Below are 17897 nucleotides of genomic sequence, written 5' to 3'. Positions count from 1 at the left end.
TCACTTTTTTGCAGCGGATCCTCTTCGTCGCGCATTTTTAGCAGTGAATTTTTTTCTGTGAACTGTGAGCGTGAGCAGCGTCACAGCGAACCAATCCCTGTGCAGGCACGCGGAACGTGCATGTCACCCCAGCAACAAGCCATACGACAAACTCGTGTTTACTGTGTGTGCTACCTTGGTGCTACTGTTCTCTTAATACACCATGGGCTACTACCTTTCACATCACATGTTCCGGCAATGTGACTATCGCTCACGCGGACATCGACATGTCGATGTTAAAACAGAATATCGTTCAGCCCCATTCAGGAGCTTCTTTTAACTTCAACATTAAGGCCACCTCTGTAACAAGTGGTCTGGAATATCCAGGCTGAAAGCCTGGAAAGCCTTAGTTTTGATGACTTGCATAACAAATACATCTTTCTTCCTCACGTAGCCTCACACGCTTGATGGCGACCTGCAAAGAGAAAGACAGCATGAAACATTGAAAAGCGCAACATGTTTAAGGTTTGCACAATGTCTGTAGAAATAAGTATGGGTGCCGTACCAATTTGCCATCAGCTTTACGGGTTCCTCTATAGACCCTGCCATAGGCACCTTACCAAGAAAATAATCTTTACTCGTTTTATACTCGTATTCAGCATTTAAAGATTCTGAAACACACAATAATAAAATGTATGATGTTACATATTCACAAAGTAGAAAAGGGATCAAACACACGCTGACAGACTTAATACAATAGCTACAGGCAGAGGTACAAATAAAACAAAACAATTACAGAGAACTTACAGAAAGTCAGTCAACAAGAGAAAAAATAAACAATGAAATGGAAAACAAAGTAAATTGTGCTGTCTTACCAGAACCTTTTGGCACAAGATAATTCGCAACCGTTGGGGTCGCCGGAACATGTGTTATGATGCATTTAAACCAGTCGTGTGCTAAAATCTGATCGATTCTTAGTCGTTGATCTGGATTAATGTACAGGCACCGTCAAATCAGATCACGGGCATCTGTATGTTTTAGAAAAGAGCTGGTAAGTCTTTCTATCTGTCTATCTAGTTCTTGTATCAGATAGTGTTCCTCAGGCTCCTCAGTTTGTAGTGAATTGTGTTAACAGCACAAAAGGTTGTGGGAGAGGAGCAGACATACTGATGAAAAATATAAACCTTAAATACACTGTAAGTTGCTTTAAATAAAAATGTCTAAAATATCAAATGAGTAAAATGTACAAAATGCAATCTTCTTGTCTTTTACTTACTCATGGTTAAATTGCGTCCCGTAGGCTAATCCTAACTACGCCTAAACGTTGCAAGGGTGGAAATCTGTGCACCATCTCATAGAGCACCACACCTAAGGCCCAGACGGTTGCTGGCATGGCCAAGTATTGCAACCTCGTTAAGGCCTCAGGTGGAATGCAACATTTAGCTCCTGTAAGCAAAACATAGTGTTGAGTAATTTTGTAACAGGGTCACATGATCATGATGTCACTAAAAGCAAGTTTCCATGCTCCATTATGTTATCAAAACACTCCAGCTCACCTTCACGTGGTTTGGATGTGTAGCCAGTGCTTTTGACTAGACGACCCATCCTAAAGTTTGTTAACTTCAGGTGCAAACCACTTTCATCCACCATGATGTTTTGAGAATGGATATCATTGTGAAGCACCTCATGCTTCAAGCAGTGTTGAACTGCTCTTACTAATTGAAGCGTAAGTCGGCGAGCTTTGTCTTCCTTCATTCCCTTCTTATCGATATAAGAATACAAGTACTTCTAGTCCCTTTGGTACTCGAGGACAAGCATGACCCAGGTGCGTTCCTCGTACCAGTCATACATTTTTATGACATAAGTGCATTGAGGAGCTTCTCTTAATTTTAGCATCAGCGCCACCTCTCTAGGGAGCGATTTGCAATATCCAGGCTGGAAAACAAGTGGTCAAGAAAGTATTAGATCATCTTTCTGATAAATGTGACTAGGGCTGGGCAAAAAAATTGATTTTCTGATTAATCGTTTTTCAAAACGTGGTCTAATAAAAATCGATTCTCAAAGAGCAGAATCGATTTTTTTCTTTCATATTTATTTCCACAAGCATTGAACGTAAGATTAACTTTAATCTAATTACTAGTCTTCTTCAACGTTAGTGTTGTGGCTTTATTTTTTTTATTAATTACCCACTTGTAAACTGCTGTCCACTGTTCTTTTTTATTAATATAGTATTTGAATTAAATCTATATTCATTGAGTTGAATCGAGTATAAAAACCTACCCGAGAACCAGAATCGAAAATTTAATCGAGAATCGGAATCGAATCAATTTGATAGCTCGTGAATCGAAATCGAATCGATCTGGAACATCTGAATCGATACCCAGCCCTAAATGTGACCCTGTCTGTAAAACCTGGTTATGAGATTATAGGATCTTAAAAGTTTGATTTTAGCCATATGTAGAAAACAGTAAATCACTGAAAATGACTTTAGCTAGGTGTTCACAGGCAGGGTCACAAATGTATTGGTATTGCATTTACATGGCTTTAATAATTGTGAATAAGGTCAACAAGGCCTTTCCAGATCAACTTTCTTTGGTGGTTGTAGCCTTTAATATCTATTTTAGTTAATCTTAGTAATGTTATGGCTAGTTTTAACTGGACTTGTTTAGCTTTGGTGACTTACATAATGAATAACGTCTTTGTCATCCAACTCCACACGCTTAATGGTGACCTGCAAAGAGAAAGACAGCATTGATAAAACATTGTAAAACCCCTGATACCCCACAAAACTTTTAAGGTTTGCCTAATGTTTGTTGAAATAAGTACGCGTGCCCTACTGTACCTCTTTGCCATCAGCTGTGCGGATTCCTGTGACAACATTGCTATTGATGCCGTCCTGATCATGAAGCTTATAATCAGCATTAAAAGATTCTGAAACACACACACAATAATAAAATGTATGAGGTTACATATTCACAGAGTAGAAAAGGGATCAAACACACGCTGAAAGACTTAATACGATAGCTACAGGCAGAGGTACAACAAGAGAAATAATAAACAATGAAATGGAAAACAACAACATTGCTTTAGAGTGTACAGTCAATTTTGTTTTCTTACCAGGACCTTTTGGCAGAAGACATTTGGGGCTTGATTTACCCGTTTTTTTCCGTCTCTGCTGACCAGCACTTTCAGGCCCAGGAATTTTGGACACTTTAGCCGCTGGATTTTTGGCCACATCCAGCATCGGGTATTTAGATTGCCCGACATGCGCGTCGGTTCCTTCAAGACTCACACGAGTCTTGGAAATAGGCAGACTGGCTTTATCCGTGGCATCAGGATGTGCCTGATCTGCGCTGTGTGGAAGCATCACATGGTGCTCCACATCTTTTTTTTCTCTGGAGGTAATCTTCAAATAGTGATGTTGGTTCTTCTGGACCACCTTTAACCACCTTCGACTGACTGGCCAGATCTGAGGAATCCTTTGAAGAAGGATTGCTCGAACTGACTGGAGGCTGTGGATCCGGCACTGTCTTTACTTTGCCCCTCCGGATGCAGTCAAAGGGGCGCTTTAGCGCTTTTGGTTTGGTGTGGTCCAGACTGATGCTGGCTTTTGTTGCAGGACTGGCCAGATCCACAATCACTGTAAGAGAAACTGCATTTAGACACATGAAATATATTATAAACATTTCAGATACTTCAGCAGAACCTGGGGCCCGTATCATGAAGGAGGTTCAACCGATTCGGTGTTAACTCTTGAACTCGGAGTTTTCGCTTACAGAACTATGGTCATCTATGGTGACAAACTACTCACAGACACAGAAAGGAGAAATGAGAATGGATTGAAAATAGTAATTTTAACACCGATTCGTAAATCCAAAAGTCTTTTCCTTATTTGGTCACAAAGATACACAGTGTCGGACGCTTAGGCGTTTTTCAAATGTGTTTACGTTTTAATGCAAATTGGTGGGCGAGGGGTTTTAGGAAACATGCAAAAGAAATTGTTTACGGATGCGTAACTTCTCAAAAACACGATTCGGAACCCCCAAATTCTATCAATTCTAAGCAGAACACCTCAGGGCTGTTTTGTGAATTGCAGTGTGACTTTATAACCTTACCTAAGTGCAAGAGTTATCAAGATATTACAATTATAACTGATCATTTTCCTGTTTGGTGTAAAGGTTTTCCCCACAAAGAAAGACTTTGCTGCCTTTATGGCTTATATGCTGGTTCGAGACATCATTCTAGATTAAATTAAACATAATTGATTTTGATCAGGGTAAATACTTTACTGGTCAGGTATGTCAGGAAGTCTGTAGGCTTTTAGGGATTCAATGGCATAGCTGCCAGGAACTTCAGACCTTGCAGAAGTAAATTTACATCTAATGTCAGATTCTCTTTTTACATATTGTATGACTTTGACTGAAGCAGTACAAAAAAGCAAAATCAGGTTCAGGATGCTGTAAAAATTACGGACAACATAATATTGTGCCAGGGCAAGTGATTTATAAAAAATTAAAACACTCAGGCCTAAAACCAAGATGGGACGATCCTTATGCTGTCCTACTAGATACACCTTCAGCAATAAAATTCAACAATAAAACTCAGCAGTGAATTTGCTAGGTAAACCTAGATACAAATTAGCCTATACTCCCCAAATCTTAGACAGGCGAAATGCTGTGGGATGGAGTCATGAGAAGAACTTCGTCTTTTAGTGACGGGGGGTTCACCTCATGATGAAGATATGGGGTGGGGGGAAAATGTTTAGCTTCACCGGAACCAGCTTAGTCGCCTGATGGTTTCTATAGTTTCTATGGGAGTCAAAACTAGTTATTTCCTAGCAATAGTCAAAACAAGATATTTCCTAACAAATTTGTTTAAACCAAGTAGTTTTTTGGCCATGAAGCTCTCTTGTTTCCGATCGACCATACAACTAGTCAAGAGTTAAGAAGTTCGTCAGACCTTATAATTAATAGCAGTCAAAACAGCAATGTTTAACTCTGGTAAAGTTAACAAATTATTTAGTCTGACAAACTAAAGGCAGTCGATGCTTAACTCTGTAGTTAAAATAAAGTGGTTCGTCAGCCCAAAATAATGAAAGGCAGACGATACGGCAAACTTTACTCTATTGGTTTACTCTACAGCACAAAAGGTTGTGGGAGAGGAGCAGACATACTGATGAAAAATATAAACTTTGAATGAACTGTAAGTTGCTTTAGATAAAAATATCTGCCAAATGAGTCTTTTTGTCTTTCACTTACTCTTGGTTAAAGTGGGGTCCATAATTGGGGTCTAAAGAAGGGGCTTTTTTCCGTGCAGCATCTTATATAGCACAGAACCTAAGTCCAAGACGTTTTTTGGCATGACCCTGTGTATGAACTTAGAATATTTCTCAGGTGCTCCTGTAAGCAAAACATTGTGTTGAGAAGGAACAGGGTCACATGATCATGATGTCACTAAAAGCAAGTTTCCATGTTCCACTAAGTTATGTAAAATCTCCAGCTCACCTTTATGTCCTTTGGATTTGTATGCAGCGTCATTGATTAGACGGCCAATCCCAAAGTCAATTAACTTCAGTTGTACACCTTCACTGTCCACCAAGATGTTTCCAAAATGGATGTCATTGTGAAACACCCCGTGCTTTATGCAGTGTTCAACTGCTTTCACTAACTGAAGCATAAGCCTGCAAGCTTTATCTTCCGGCAGTTTTCCAGGTGTAGAGATGTAATTACGCAAGGGCATCCATTAGTCTAGGTACACAGTAACAAACATGAGGTAATTGCGTTCCTCATACCAGTCAATCATTCTTATAACATAGGGGCATTCAGGAGCTTCTTTTAACTTCAACATTAAGGCCACCTCTGTAACAAGTGGTCTGGAATATCAAGGCTTAAAGCATAACAAATACATCTTTCTTCCTCACGTAGCCTCACACGCTTGATGGCGACCTGCAAAGAGAAAGAGAACATGAAACATTGAAAAGCGCAACATGTTTAAGGTTTGCACAATGTCTGTAGAAATAAGTATGGGTGCCGTACCAATTTGCCATCAGCTTTACGGGTTCCTCTATAGACCCTGCCATAGGCACCTTTCCCAAGAAAATTATCTTTACTCGTTTTATACTCGTATTCAGCATTAAAAGATTCTGAAACACACAATAATAAAATGTATGAGGTTACATATTCACAGAGTAGAAAAGGGATCAAACACACGCTGACAGACTTAATACGATAACTACAGGCAGAGGTACAAATAAAACAAAACAATTACAGAGAACTTACAGAGAGTCAGTCAACAAGAGAAAAAATAAACAATGAAATGGAAAACAAAGTCAGAGAAGAACGACATACAAGAAATCATTGTCTGATGTGTCTACATTAGGATTTGCTTTTAAAAAATACAGTAAATTGTGCTGTCTTACCAGAACCTTTTGGCACAATATAATTCGCATCCGTTGGGGTCGCCGAAACATGTGTTATGATGCATTTAAGCCTGTCGTGTGCTAAAATCTGATTGATTGTTAGTCGTTGATTTGGATTCATGTACAGGCACCGTTGAATTAGATCACGGGCATCTGTAAGTTTTAGAAAAGAGCTGGTAAGTCTTTCTATCTGTCTATCTAGTTCTTGTATCAGATAGTGTTCCTCAGGCTCCTCAGTAGTGAATTGTGTTAACAGCACAAAAGGTTGTGGGAGAGGAGCAGACATACTGATGAAAAATATAAACCTTGAATACACTGTAAATTGCTTTAAATAAAAATGTCTAAAATACCAAATGAGTAAAATGTACAAAATGCAATCTTCTTGTCTTTTACTTACTCATGGTTAAATTGCGTTCCGTAATCCTTACTACGCCTAATCATTGCAAGGGTGGAAATCTGTGCACCATCTCATAGAGCACCACACCTAAGGCCCAGACGGTTGCTGGCATGGCTAAGTATTGCAACCTCGTTAAGGCCTCAGGTGGAATGCAACATTTAGCTCCTGTAAGCAAAACATTGTGTTGAGTAATTTTTTAAAAGGGTCACCTGATCATGATGTCACTAAAAGCAAGTTTCTATGCTCCAATATGTTATTAAAAAACTCCAGCTCACCTTCACGTGGTTTGGATGTGTAGCCAGTGCTTTTGACTAGACGACCCATCCTAAAGTTTGTTAACTTCAGGTGCAAACCACTTTCATCCACCATGATGTTTTGAGAATGGATATCATTGTGAAGCACCTCTTGCTTCAAGCAGTGTTGAACTGCTCTTACTAATTGAAGCATAAGGTGGCGAGCTTTGTCTTCCTTCATTCCCTTCTTATCGATATAAGAATACAAGTCCTTCCAGTCCCTTTGGTACTCGAGGACAAGCATGACCCAGGTGCGTTCCTCGTACCAGTCATACATTTTTTATGACATAAGTGCATTCAGGGGCTTCTCTTAATTTTAGCATCAGCGCCACCTCTGTAGGGAGCGGTTTGCAATATCCAGGCTGGAAAACAAGTGGTCAAGAAAGTATTAGATCCTCTTTCTGATAAATGTGACCCTGTCTGTAAAACCCGGTTATGAGATTATAGGATCTTAAAAGTTTGATTTTAGCCATATGTAGAAAACAGTACATCACTGAAAATGACTTTAGCTAGGTGTTCACAGGCAGGGTCACAAATGTATTGGTATTGCATTTACATGGCTTTAATAATTGTGAATAAGGTCAACAAGGCCTTTCCAGATCAACTTTCTTTGGTGCTTGTAACCTTTAATATCTATTTTAGTTAATCTTAGTTATGTTATGGCTAGTTTTAACTGGACTTGTTTAGCTTTGGTGACTTACATAATGAATAACGTCTTTGTCATCCAACTCCACACGCTTGATGGTGACCTGAAAAAAGAAAGACAGCATTGATAAAACATTGTAAAACCCCTGACACCGCACAAAACTTTTAAGGTTGCCCAATGTTTGTTGAAATAAGTACGCGTGCCCTACTGTACCTCTTTGCCATCAGCTGTGCGGATTCCTGTGACAACATTGCTGTTGATGCCGTCCTGATCATGAAGCTTATAATCACATGGTGCTCCACATCTTTTTTTCTCTGGAGGTAATCTTCAATTAATGATGTTGGTTCTTCTGGACCACCTTTAACAACCTTCGACTGACTGGCCAGATCTGAGGAATCCTTTAAAGAAGGATTGCTCGAACTGACTGGAGGCTGTGGATCCGGCACTGTCTTCACTTTTCCCCTACGCATGCAGTCAAAGGGGCGTTTTAGCGTTTTTGGTTTGGTGTGGTCCAGACTGATGCTGGCTTTTGTTGCAGGACTGGCCAGATCCAGAACCACTGTAAGAGAAAATGCATTTAGACACATGAAATAGATTAAAAACATTACAGATAGTTGAGCACAACCTGGGGCCCGTATCATGAAGGAGGTTCAACCGATTTGGAATTAACACTTGAACTCTGAGTTTTCGGTTATAGAACAGCTGAAATGATACCGTTCAATCGACTGTGTCTCTATTTTGTACACAGTGTGACTAGCACAACACATAAATAGGAAAATGTTTGCGTTATTTTGTCACTTATTGGGAGCTGTATGCTAGCTAGAGCCACTTACTTCCAGTCTTTTTGCTAAGCTAGCGGGGGCTGCGTCAGACAGAGTTCCAGCACGCATGGAGATGAGAAAAGTACGTATGGACTTATCTAACTCTGGGGGATACGGTGAATAAGCTAGATTCCCAAAATGTGGGTGTGTTCCTTTAAAATACCTCCCATTTTGAAACAGAAAACCCAGTTTTTACTCATTTCAGGGTTAAAGGAATAGTCTACTCTTTTTCAAAATTAAAATATGTTATTACCTTAACTAAGAATTGTTGATACATCCCTCTATCATCTGTGTGCGTGCACGTAAGCGCTGGAGCGCGCTGCGACGCTTTGATAGCATTTAGCTTAGCCCAATTCATTCAATGGTACCATTTAGAGAGAAAGTTAGAAGTGACCAAACACATCAACGTTTTTCCTATTTAAGACGAGTAGTTATACGAGCAAGTTTGGTGGTAAAAAATAAAACGTAGCGCTTTTCTAAGCGGATTTAAAAGAGGAGCTACATTTTATGGAGTAATAGCACTTTTGGGAGTACGTGAACTCGTTCAGATCCTCCAAGTGAGTGAGCTCTGCGCTGCTAGGTGCCCGCTTTTATATCCTAGACAGCACATGTACGTCTGCCCGACGTCAGCTCAAGAGCGTACGTTGGCCTCCTTGTCCTAAAACATCTAATAAGTATCGGCCAGGCATCAGCCAAATCTTCAGTCAAGTCATCGGTATTTCCCGCTCATCAAGCTTGTCTGTTACGTCGGCTTTAGGTCGGATAACTATACCGGAGGCCGATGCCGTGCTTCTCTCTGTTGGTGCACACTGCGTGCCAAGTTATTCCTCCCTTTGCAACCCACCAGAGCAAAGGCGACATCATGGGTGTATCAAGTATGTACAAGAACTAAGTAAATGATAATAAGTTAAGAAAAATGGAATCCATTAAGTAAATGTAAATGTTTTAATATAATATAAAAGTAGATTAAATAGCAGCGCTTTCTTTGCTTTTAATAACACACAGCTGCTAAGTTCCATATTCCGTGGCAGTAATGCGCATACGCTGGTTGCCAGCCGCCGTTAATACCCAAGTAAGTTAGGGAAAAGGCAACTTGGGAAAGTGAGGTAAAATAAGGGATTGTTGGCTTATTTTACATGTACATTGATTTTTTTAGAAACAGAGTTGTTCCCCTCCTTCGTAAAAAAACAAACAATTCCACGTCAACTGGAACACGCAAAACCCCTGTATGAAGCGCTGTCAACAGCATGCCAAACCAACAGATGGCGATATATTCCTTAATCCCTAGAAGCCACTCCAGTCTCATCTTGCCATGAACAAGGAAAAAGTGCGGGAGCTGACTTTGCCGACGTCCGTGGTTCAGGTAAGTTTTCAATAAAAATCGTATTAAGTCTGTGACTCTTAAAAGTTAGTATAAGGCACTCTGTCTACAAGTTACAGCAAATAAAGTCATAGTAACATTTGTAGTACCAGCAGTGCTATTCAGATTTGATGCATTTTTGCTTAAATGTTTATGGATTATTTAATAGAGATTGATAATTTCCATGAATTTTTGTTGTTATAAAATGTTTCTGTAAAACAATACGTGTCAGCCAATGATAGCTTGTTGTTATGTATAGCTTGACCGACTAGAGGTAACGTTAACGTTGAGGACAGAAAGGTCACTTCTCGTCTAGGTTTTAGTTAAGCTATGAAAAAAATATGGTACATTTTTACTTAAAATCAATCTAAATACCTTTCACTTGTTCAGTATTGTGTTTTTGTTGCTATATATAAACGATGAACTTAATATTAGGCAGCTGACCATTGCTTGTCGGAACAGCAGTTGGAAGTATTCTGAGGTAATTTAAATTTTAGGAAAAATATGAGGATGATTATCGATGATTATATAATTGAGTTTGATAACAGTAATTTTGGTTGTTTAATTTCATTACAAGTCTTTGTTTGATGTTTAAATGATCAACATAATATTATGGTTAATTGTTCAGTCTCGTTTGTTTGAAAAGCTTTTGCAAATATCTTGTCTGAGGTAAATTGTCATTTTAAACACATTTAGTGTTTGTGAATAATATGATTTTTGTCTTTATATATATATTTATGATGCCCCTCTGGCAGTTTTAGTTACTGTAGTAAGTGTATTTTATAATATTAGAATCTGTATGATAGTTTAAGCGCTAACAATGGCACCAAATGTAAAAACAAATCAAACAAGAGATGTTTCCTTTGACAGTATGTAAGTAAGTTCAGATTCTTTGACAACCATTTTGTTATGCACAGTGCGATCTGATTTATGTGCACACACATTATTGAAATAAGAAAATTATTTAAATTTTCAATCCTGCCAGATGTATGAAATGTACAGTGATTTAATGAACAGGTGTTTCATATCATAGTCATTGCCATACTGTGGATTTTAACCACATCAATGACTGGAAATGACTGAATGCATTTCTTGCCTTTTTCCTTAGCTAAAATTTCCCTCATACCTGTATATGTTTCCTCTCTTCTTGTGTGTAAACAGGGCATTGGCACTGCTGTATAAGTATTTCACTGTCAGACACCTCAAGACATTTCATTTATGTAAATCTGTAATATTCAATTGTTATGTTTTATGTCTTTTTTGCAAAACAGATCACACCATCATTTGCTGTAAGTTGTTTTTAACTAGCTGTTACAGACATTTTTAGTATTTGACTTTAACCCTAAGTGTTTTTGATCTTAACCATACTGTCATATAGTTTTATCGGAGAAAGGACATAGAGTGCTGCGTGCCCCTGCCACGTCTAAGCCATCTGTTTCTCTGTACAGGGCATGTACATCTAGGATGCGGTCTATCCAGATGAGCTTCTCTCCAATGCCAGCAAACCGACAGTGGAAGACACAAGCCAGCACTTTTCCCCCCACATTGCCTCTGGCTATTAAGATCCCCACCTATAACTGCTTTTGCCCCCTTCATGAGACCGGATGCTATGTTGGCCTCCATCGCCCGGCATGTACACGCTACATCATGTGTAGGTAATGCAGGGTTTACACCAAACGCGTTTTGGGCGTCAAAATCGCGTCTACCGCGCCTAGTTTGACGCTTGAACACTTTGAATGCATTCGCGCGTGTAGAGCGGAGTAGACGCGCGGAAAAGCAAGCATATGACGCGCGTCCGAAGCAAAATCCGCTTCTTGTGGGAGGGGCAACTTTGCAAGATGACTGATGTTACTTGTGCATTTATCAAAAGAGTTACCAGTTTGTATTGGGTAACCTTACTATAGGGGGAAAATAAACGGCGCGGGTCGATAAACGTCACTTGACTCACAAGTGAAGTGTGTATTACAACTTACCAGGTTGCCCAAAGTCCTTACTGACACTCTTCCAAACGAGGTCCTTTTTATTCCTGTCTCCTCTATAGAAATAAGAACTTGTGTCGTATAGCTCCGAGTGACTGCTTTAGTGAGTGACTCCGGGCGGGGCTGCCACCACAGCAGCAGGCAGGCTCCGGATTGGTTAACGCAGCACGAAATTCCGCCAAAGTTCAAATTTTTCAACTCGGGCGTCAGCCGAAAATTCGCGTGAACCGCAAAATGCACAAAAGCACTATTCGCACGTATCGCGCACAACGCTCAATTCGCGGCTTTCGCGTGAGCTAAACGCGCGAATGAGGCGGAAACGCGTATTCCGCGCCGCACCATACACCTCATCCGCGGCGAGGGACCTCCTGACGCGCGTCAACGCGTCTGCACATTGACTTAACATTGAAATCACTCGCGCTTCACGCCTCTACCGCGGTTGGTGTAAACGTACCATAAGACACACACACACTCACTGCTTCCCTGGTGCATGTGTTCTCAATGTTTCTGTGCAGGTGCCTGGGATAATGAAGACAATTTGGGTTGTTGTGCCAGGTGAACAGCATCAGAGTGCGGCAGTCAGAGGTCCTAAAGAAGGACTCCATATGTTTAGTCGAGACAGTATGCCGTACATCTCTTACGACGAGGATATTTGTGTCAGGACCGCTTTCCCGATACTGACAAGGACATTTAAGGTTCAATGGACAACTTGCTTTCAATGAATGGTTAATGTCTGTAGCCCTTTTCACACACAAATTATGGAAAAAATACAGAGAACACATCCGGGAGTTCGGAATTATTTGATCTTGGTTAATTTACGCTTCCAATAGTTTTCTGAATTTGTGCGTGCTTTCACACACATGCCATAAAGACATGACATATTTAAAGTCTTGCACTTGGTAGGTTTTTTCGTAGCATCTGAAGTTTGCTTTGTCGCGATTTCTCTCTTGAGAAACCACACGTGTATTTTTTGTTTATGATAAGATCATAAAGGAGTGCGTTACACCAGTGATTCCCAATCCTGGTCCTCGAGCACCCCCTCCCAAAAAGTTTTAGATGTCTCCTTATTTAACTCATCAGCTTGTTAGGGAGACATATTTACAATTTTGGAAGAAGGCTGATAAGTGAAATCAGTTGTTTTAAATAAGTTTTTGGGAGGGGGTGCTCGAGGACCGGGAAGCACTGCGTTACACGCTGTTTTGTTATGGTGGTGAATGTTCATAGCTAATAGTGACGAGCCCCTTGATTTCTTCTTCAGTCCAGTTTGCAGATATTTCTCATTATGAATGTTAATCTGTATTTAAATCTGCCATGTCAAAGGGGAAAAGGCTACATTTTTGTTGTATTGACACAATATTTATGTCGACTAATCATCGACATTGAAATTGACACAGCCGATTCTAGCATACACATAATTGCATTCACTAACCTTTGCCTCAGGTTATAAATAACTTAATAATCACAACTATCCACTACCTAAAAAGCTATGAACAGCAGTCATGCTAATTTTCTCAATTTGCTTTTCTATTTCTACTAGCAATTATGTGAGCTGCAGTCTGGATCCTGCCTCTGTCAGATGAGATGACCTAACACAAATGGAAAGACACCGGCCCTTGCAAGGACTTCAGACGATGCCAGCACAGGACTACATACAGTGCTTATCGTGTGTGTTTGATGTTTAACCTTATGCCTTTTGATGATCATTTCATCTTCCCCTGGCTTAAATGTTTACATTAACAGATTTTTTTTAACAGGGGTGCCCAAACTTTTGCATGCCACTGTACTGATATATATTACACAAATAATGTAAGTTGAATTCAATTATTTGAAACACATTATACTAAACACTATACTGCAATGTTGTTCTTAACATTTGTGCGTAATATATTATTTTTTGTCTTTTTCATTCATTAGATTTTCAGTAGTCCGTGTCAAATTTAATTTCAAGGTAAGATAGCTTTACATGTCTTTCATTGTGCTTTAGTGATCACACAGGCCCTGTTCATGTTCTTAACCGGCATGAGTTTCTTTATTGTGGTATACACAAAACAAGATATTTTGATAAATGATGTTAAGTACACAGCTGCTCATTTACTTAAATAAAATTTATTTTTCCTATTATGGAAGTCAATGGATACCATCAACTGTATGATTGACATCACTTATCAGATTAAAGAATTTCTGGCAAGTTTATAACAACATAAGGGTGAGTAAATGATAAAATTATAATTTTTAGGTAAACTTTTAGCTTTATATAATACTGTCCTGGCCAGGGGCAGCTGGTGACTGCTCTTCTAAGGGGTGCGAATTCAAAATACATGTTCAGAGTGTCGTGTGTTGCTCGTGTTTTCAAAATATGTGTTTGTTGCATTATGTAATAAGGAGTAGAATGTGTGCACATCCAAAAATATTTTGAGACAGGTGCTCGATCAAAAAAAACACTAAATCAAGAAAAAACAAAGAACGGCACACTGCTACTATGGCTCTCAATATTTATTATTTAAAAGACAACGTTTCGACCAAAAAGGTCTTTGTCAAGTCAAACACACATTTTTTTAAAACATCAAAACATCATGATTTAACAACTCTCAAGAATTAAATACACCTGATGTCATGCAATCAGGCACACCTGATACTACTAATTGGCTCTAAGTGAATAAACCTCAAATCACCACCAAAGAAAGCAACAAAAAGAAAAAGAAATTTTTAAAAAAATATATATATATTATACATATCAACAAAATCACAAAAAAGGTTTCAAATCAAAGTCCAAATTTAAACCCTTAGGAAATAGGGTATTAAGTGTATAAATATAAAACGCCTCCCTCTGTAACAGAATTCTATCAATATCGCCACCCCTTCTGGGTACTCTGACATGTTCAATCCCAAAATAACGAAGAGTCGACAAATTATGTTTCAAAGCATTGAAATGTACAGCAATAGGGCTTTTTTGATCATTTAGCCGTATATTGCTTCGATGTTCAGCAATACGCGTTTTTAAACAACGCTTTGTTTTGCCAATGTATGCCAATCCACAAGGACATTTTATCATATAAATTACATTCTTAGTGTTACAGGAAATAATTCCCTTTATCTTGAGTTGTTTTCCAGAATGGGGATGGCTAAAGGTTTGACACTTAGTTGTAAAATTACATTGAGCACATTGTCCACATCTGTAATTACCCTTAGGAACTGAAAAAGGATTGATCGAACGTTCCGATCCCCGATCGGCTCTGACAATCATTTGCCGTATGTTAGGGGCTCGTTTGTAAACAATTCGTGGTGGCTCTTTACAGACCTGTTTCAAGGATGGATCAGAGCTTAAAATGTGCCAATGCTTGCGTACTACATTGGCCAACTCATAGCTTAAGGCAGAATATTGAATGATACATGATAACCTGTTGTCGGTTGATTTTGACGCTGTTCGAATAAGGCACTCTTTTTGATCATTATTTTCAAAACGTGTCACAGCTTCTTTGACCCATGTATCAGCATAACCCCTTTCATAAAATCTTTGACACAAGTCTTTTGATTGGGTTTCATAACTTTCCTTATGAGTACAAATCCTACGGATCCTCTTAAACTGGCTAATCGGAAGGCTCTTCTTTAGATTCGTCGGATGAAAGCTCTGACCATGTAAGATGGTATTTTTATCTGTAGGTTTTCTATACAGATCCGTCACTAGTCTAGTGTCTTCTTTTATTATAAGTAAATCCAAGAAGCTAACCTGAGATACATTAAAATCTAAGGTGAATTTCAAATGTTCACTGCTTCGGTTTAAAAAAAGATGAAAATCAAGTAATTCACTCTCCGAGCCACACCATATGAGAAAAACATCATCAATGTATCGACGCCATAAAAAGATATTCGACAGAAAGGAATTGACCATAGGATTAAATACAAAGTCATGTTCAAATTGACCCACATAAAGATTGGCGTAATTAGGGGCCATAGTGCTCCCCATTGCTGTTCCCTTAATTTGTAAAAAGTATTCATCTTTAAAGATAAAGAAATTTTTTGTCAAAACCAATTTAGTAAGTGTCTTTAAACAATCAATACTAGGACTCTTATTGCTGTAACCATCACGTAGAAAAAAATCAATAGCTTGTATGCCACCATCATGTGGTATGTTGGTATATAAGGACTCCACGTCTAGTGTCACCAATAGTACCTGATTGTGAGGTAATATAATGGACTGTAATATTTTAATCATATCCATAGAATCCTGTACATAAGAAGGAAGACCCTGGACATAAGGTTTCAGAAAAAAATCAATAAATACCGACATTTTTTCTGTTAGTGAGCCCATACCAGCAATAATAGGTCTACCTGGTGGTTTTGTCAAAACTTTATGTATTTTTGGTAAAATGTATATCACAGGTGTAGTCGGGTAATCCACTTTTAAAAAATCAAATTCATTTTTAGTTATATCACCACTTGTCAAAAGAAATTGCAGTGTCGTATGAATTTCATTCTTAAAAGTAATAGTTGGATCACACTTCAATTTCTTATAGAAAGATACATTTTCCAATTGTCTATAAATTTCTTGATCATAGTATTGTGTATCCATAATTACAATCGAGCCTCCTTTATCGGCAGGTTTAACAATTATAGAACTGTCAGTTTTTAATTCTTGCAAAGCATTTCTTTGGTCTTTAGGTAAATTATTAAAAGTCACATACTCTCGTTTTTTATTCACAATTTGTCCCACGTCTCTTTCAACCAATCTACAATATGTTTCTAATGAATGATTTCGGTTCTTAGGTGGAATAAATGTAGATTTAGCACGGAAAGCTCGAGAGTTAATTAATGGATTGCTTTGACAAATATCAGATGGTGCATTTGTAGGATTTCCTATATGCATCACAGGTTCCAACTGAACATTACTCGAGAAAAATTCCTTAAGTCGTAACGTCCTAAAGAATTTTTGAAAATCAACATAAACTCCAAAATCATTACAGTATGTAGTGGGAACGAATGATAAACCTTTTTCGAGGGCTTGTACACAATCAGATGACAAAACTTTACTAGAGATGTTCACTACATTATGACAATTCAATGGAGAAGTTTGTGACGAGTTCCATATTGGTGATCTCTTCTTACCCCGTCTGCAGGCTTTCTTTTTCCTCGTGTTCTGGAGTTTCGGACGGGGCGAGAGTTCCACCTCATTGAACCGTCTCCTAAAAAAGAAGACGAGGAAGAGCCAAAGCTGCGCTGTTCAAAGTCGGTATCATTGCCTGATGTAGGAGGTTCTGAATCAACTCTTCTAGGAGAAGTCCGCCAGTTGCGAGTCGATTTTTTTAGTCTCCAGGTGTAGACTCGCTGTAATTTGTAATCATCCGCATCTCTGTGGAACTTCTTCTTCTTAATCGCTTTTATTTCCATCTCCAGTTGTTTTTGTTGTTGTTCGCATTCGGCAATCGTCTCCTTTAATTTGTCTTTATCCAAAACAGTCTTATCCAGATCCACACGAATGGTATCAATTTCACCACGTACAGCAGTCAGTTGCTCCGTGATTTCTTGGATCAGAAGTACCATCAAATCGAATGAACATTTGTTAGTGATTTCACACCATTTGTCACAAAAAGTGGGATTATTAAAACCCAAGGTCGGACTTGTGTCAAAGATTTTATGAAAGGGGTTATGCTGATACATGGGTCAAAGAAGCTGTGACACGTTTTGAAAATAATGATCAAAAAGAGTGCCTTATTCGAACAGCGTCAAAATCAACCGACAACAGGTTATCATGTATCATTCAATATTCTGCCTTAAGCTATGAGTTGGCCAATGTAGTACGCAAGCATTGGCACATTTTAAGCTCTGATCCATCCTTGAAACAGGTCTGTAAAGAGCCACCACGAATTGTTTACAAACGAGCCCCTAACATACGGCAAATGATTGTCAGAGCCGATCGGGGATCGGAACGTTCGATCAATCCTTTTTCAGTTCCTGAGGGTAATTACAGATGTGGACAATGTGCTCAATGTAATTTTACAACTAAGTG

At 38.9% G+C, this 17897-nt stretch overlaps 1 protein-coding gene and 1 long non-coding RNA gene across 8 annotated transcripts in view; one reads left to right on the top strand and one right to left on the bottom strand.

The window, feature by feature from the left end:
• The window catches only part of LOC129415546 (uncharacterized), a 68185-nt gene that overhangs the window by 29279 nt on the left and 21009 nt on the right, over positions 1 to 17897 (bottom strand). Inside the window, exons 1-6 of one of the 3 annotated variants that reach the window (XM_073873015.1) lie at positions 7789 to 7927; positions 7070 to 7449; positions 6795 to 6959; positions 6398 to 6550; positions 6015 to 6121; positions 5484 to 5924 (exon numbers count right to left, since the gene is read on the bottom strand). The exons of 1 other annotated variant lie outside the window; for it this stretch is intronic. In XM_073873015.1, coding sequence (XP_073729116.1) covers positions 5484 to 5718 — 235 coding nt within the window. In that variant the 5' untranslated portion in view covers positions 5719 to 5924; positions 6015 to 6121; positions 6398 to 6550; ... (1 more) ...; positions 7070 to 7449; positions 7789 to 7927. Of the gene's footprint in view, positions 1 to 5483; positions 5925 to 6014; positions 6122 to 6397; positions 6551 to 6794; positions 6960 to 7069; positions 7450 to 7788; positions 7928 to 17897 lie in introns of those variants that run through there. One more of the 3 variants, XM_073873016.1, reaches the window with a different exon arrangement.
• Positions 7414 to 14208, top strand: LOC141368790 (uncharacterized). Of its 5 annotated transcripts, none has more exons than XR_012372100.1 (8): positions 7414 to 9626; positions 9711 to 11203; positions 11363 to 11565; positions 12409 to 12588; positions 13431 to 13556; positions 13648 to 13699; positions 13808 to 13841; positions 14021 to 14208. It is a non-coding gene; the product is annotated as an uncharacterized lncRNA (long non-coding RNA). The 5 variants fall into 5 exon arrangements; XR_012372099.1 differs by having other exon boundaries at positions 7414 to 9917; positions 11076 to 11203; positions 14021 to 14200; XR_012372101.1 differs by having other exon boundaries at positions 7414 to 9917; positions 11186 to 11203; positions 14021 to 14199.

The sequence above is a fragment of the Misgurnus anguillicaudatus genome, chromosome 11 (genome assembly GCF_027580225.2).
Source record: "Misgurnus anguillicaudatus chromosome 11, ASM2758022v2, whole genome shotgun sequence".
Taxonomy (NCBI): domain Eukaryota; kingdom Metazoa; phylum Chordata; class Actinopteri; order Cypriniformes; family Cobitidae; genus Misgurnus; species Misgurnus anguillicaudatus.
The sequence above is the reverse complement of the archived record's forward strand: the minus strand, read 5'-3'. Positions and strand labels throughout refer to the sequence as shown.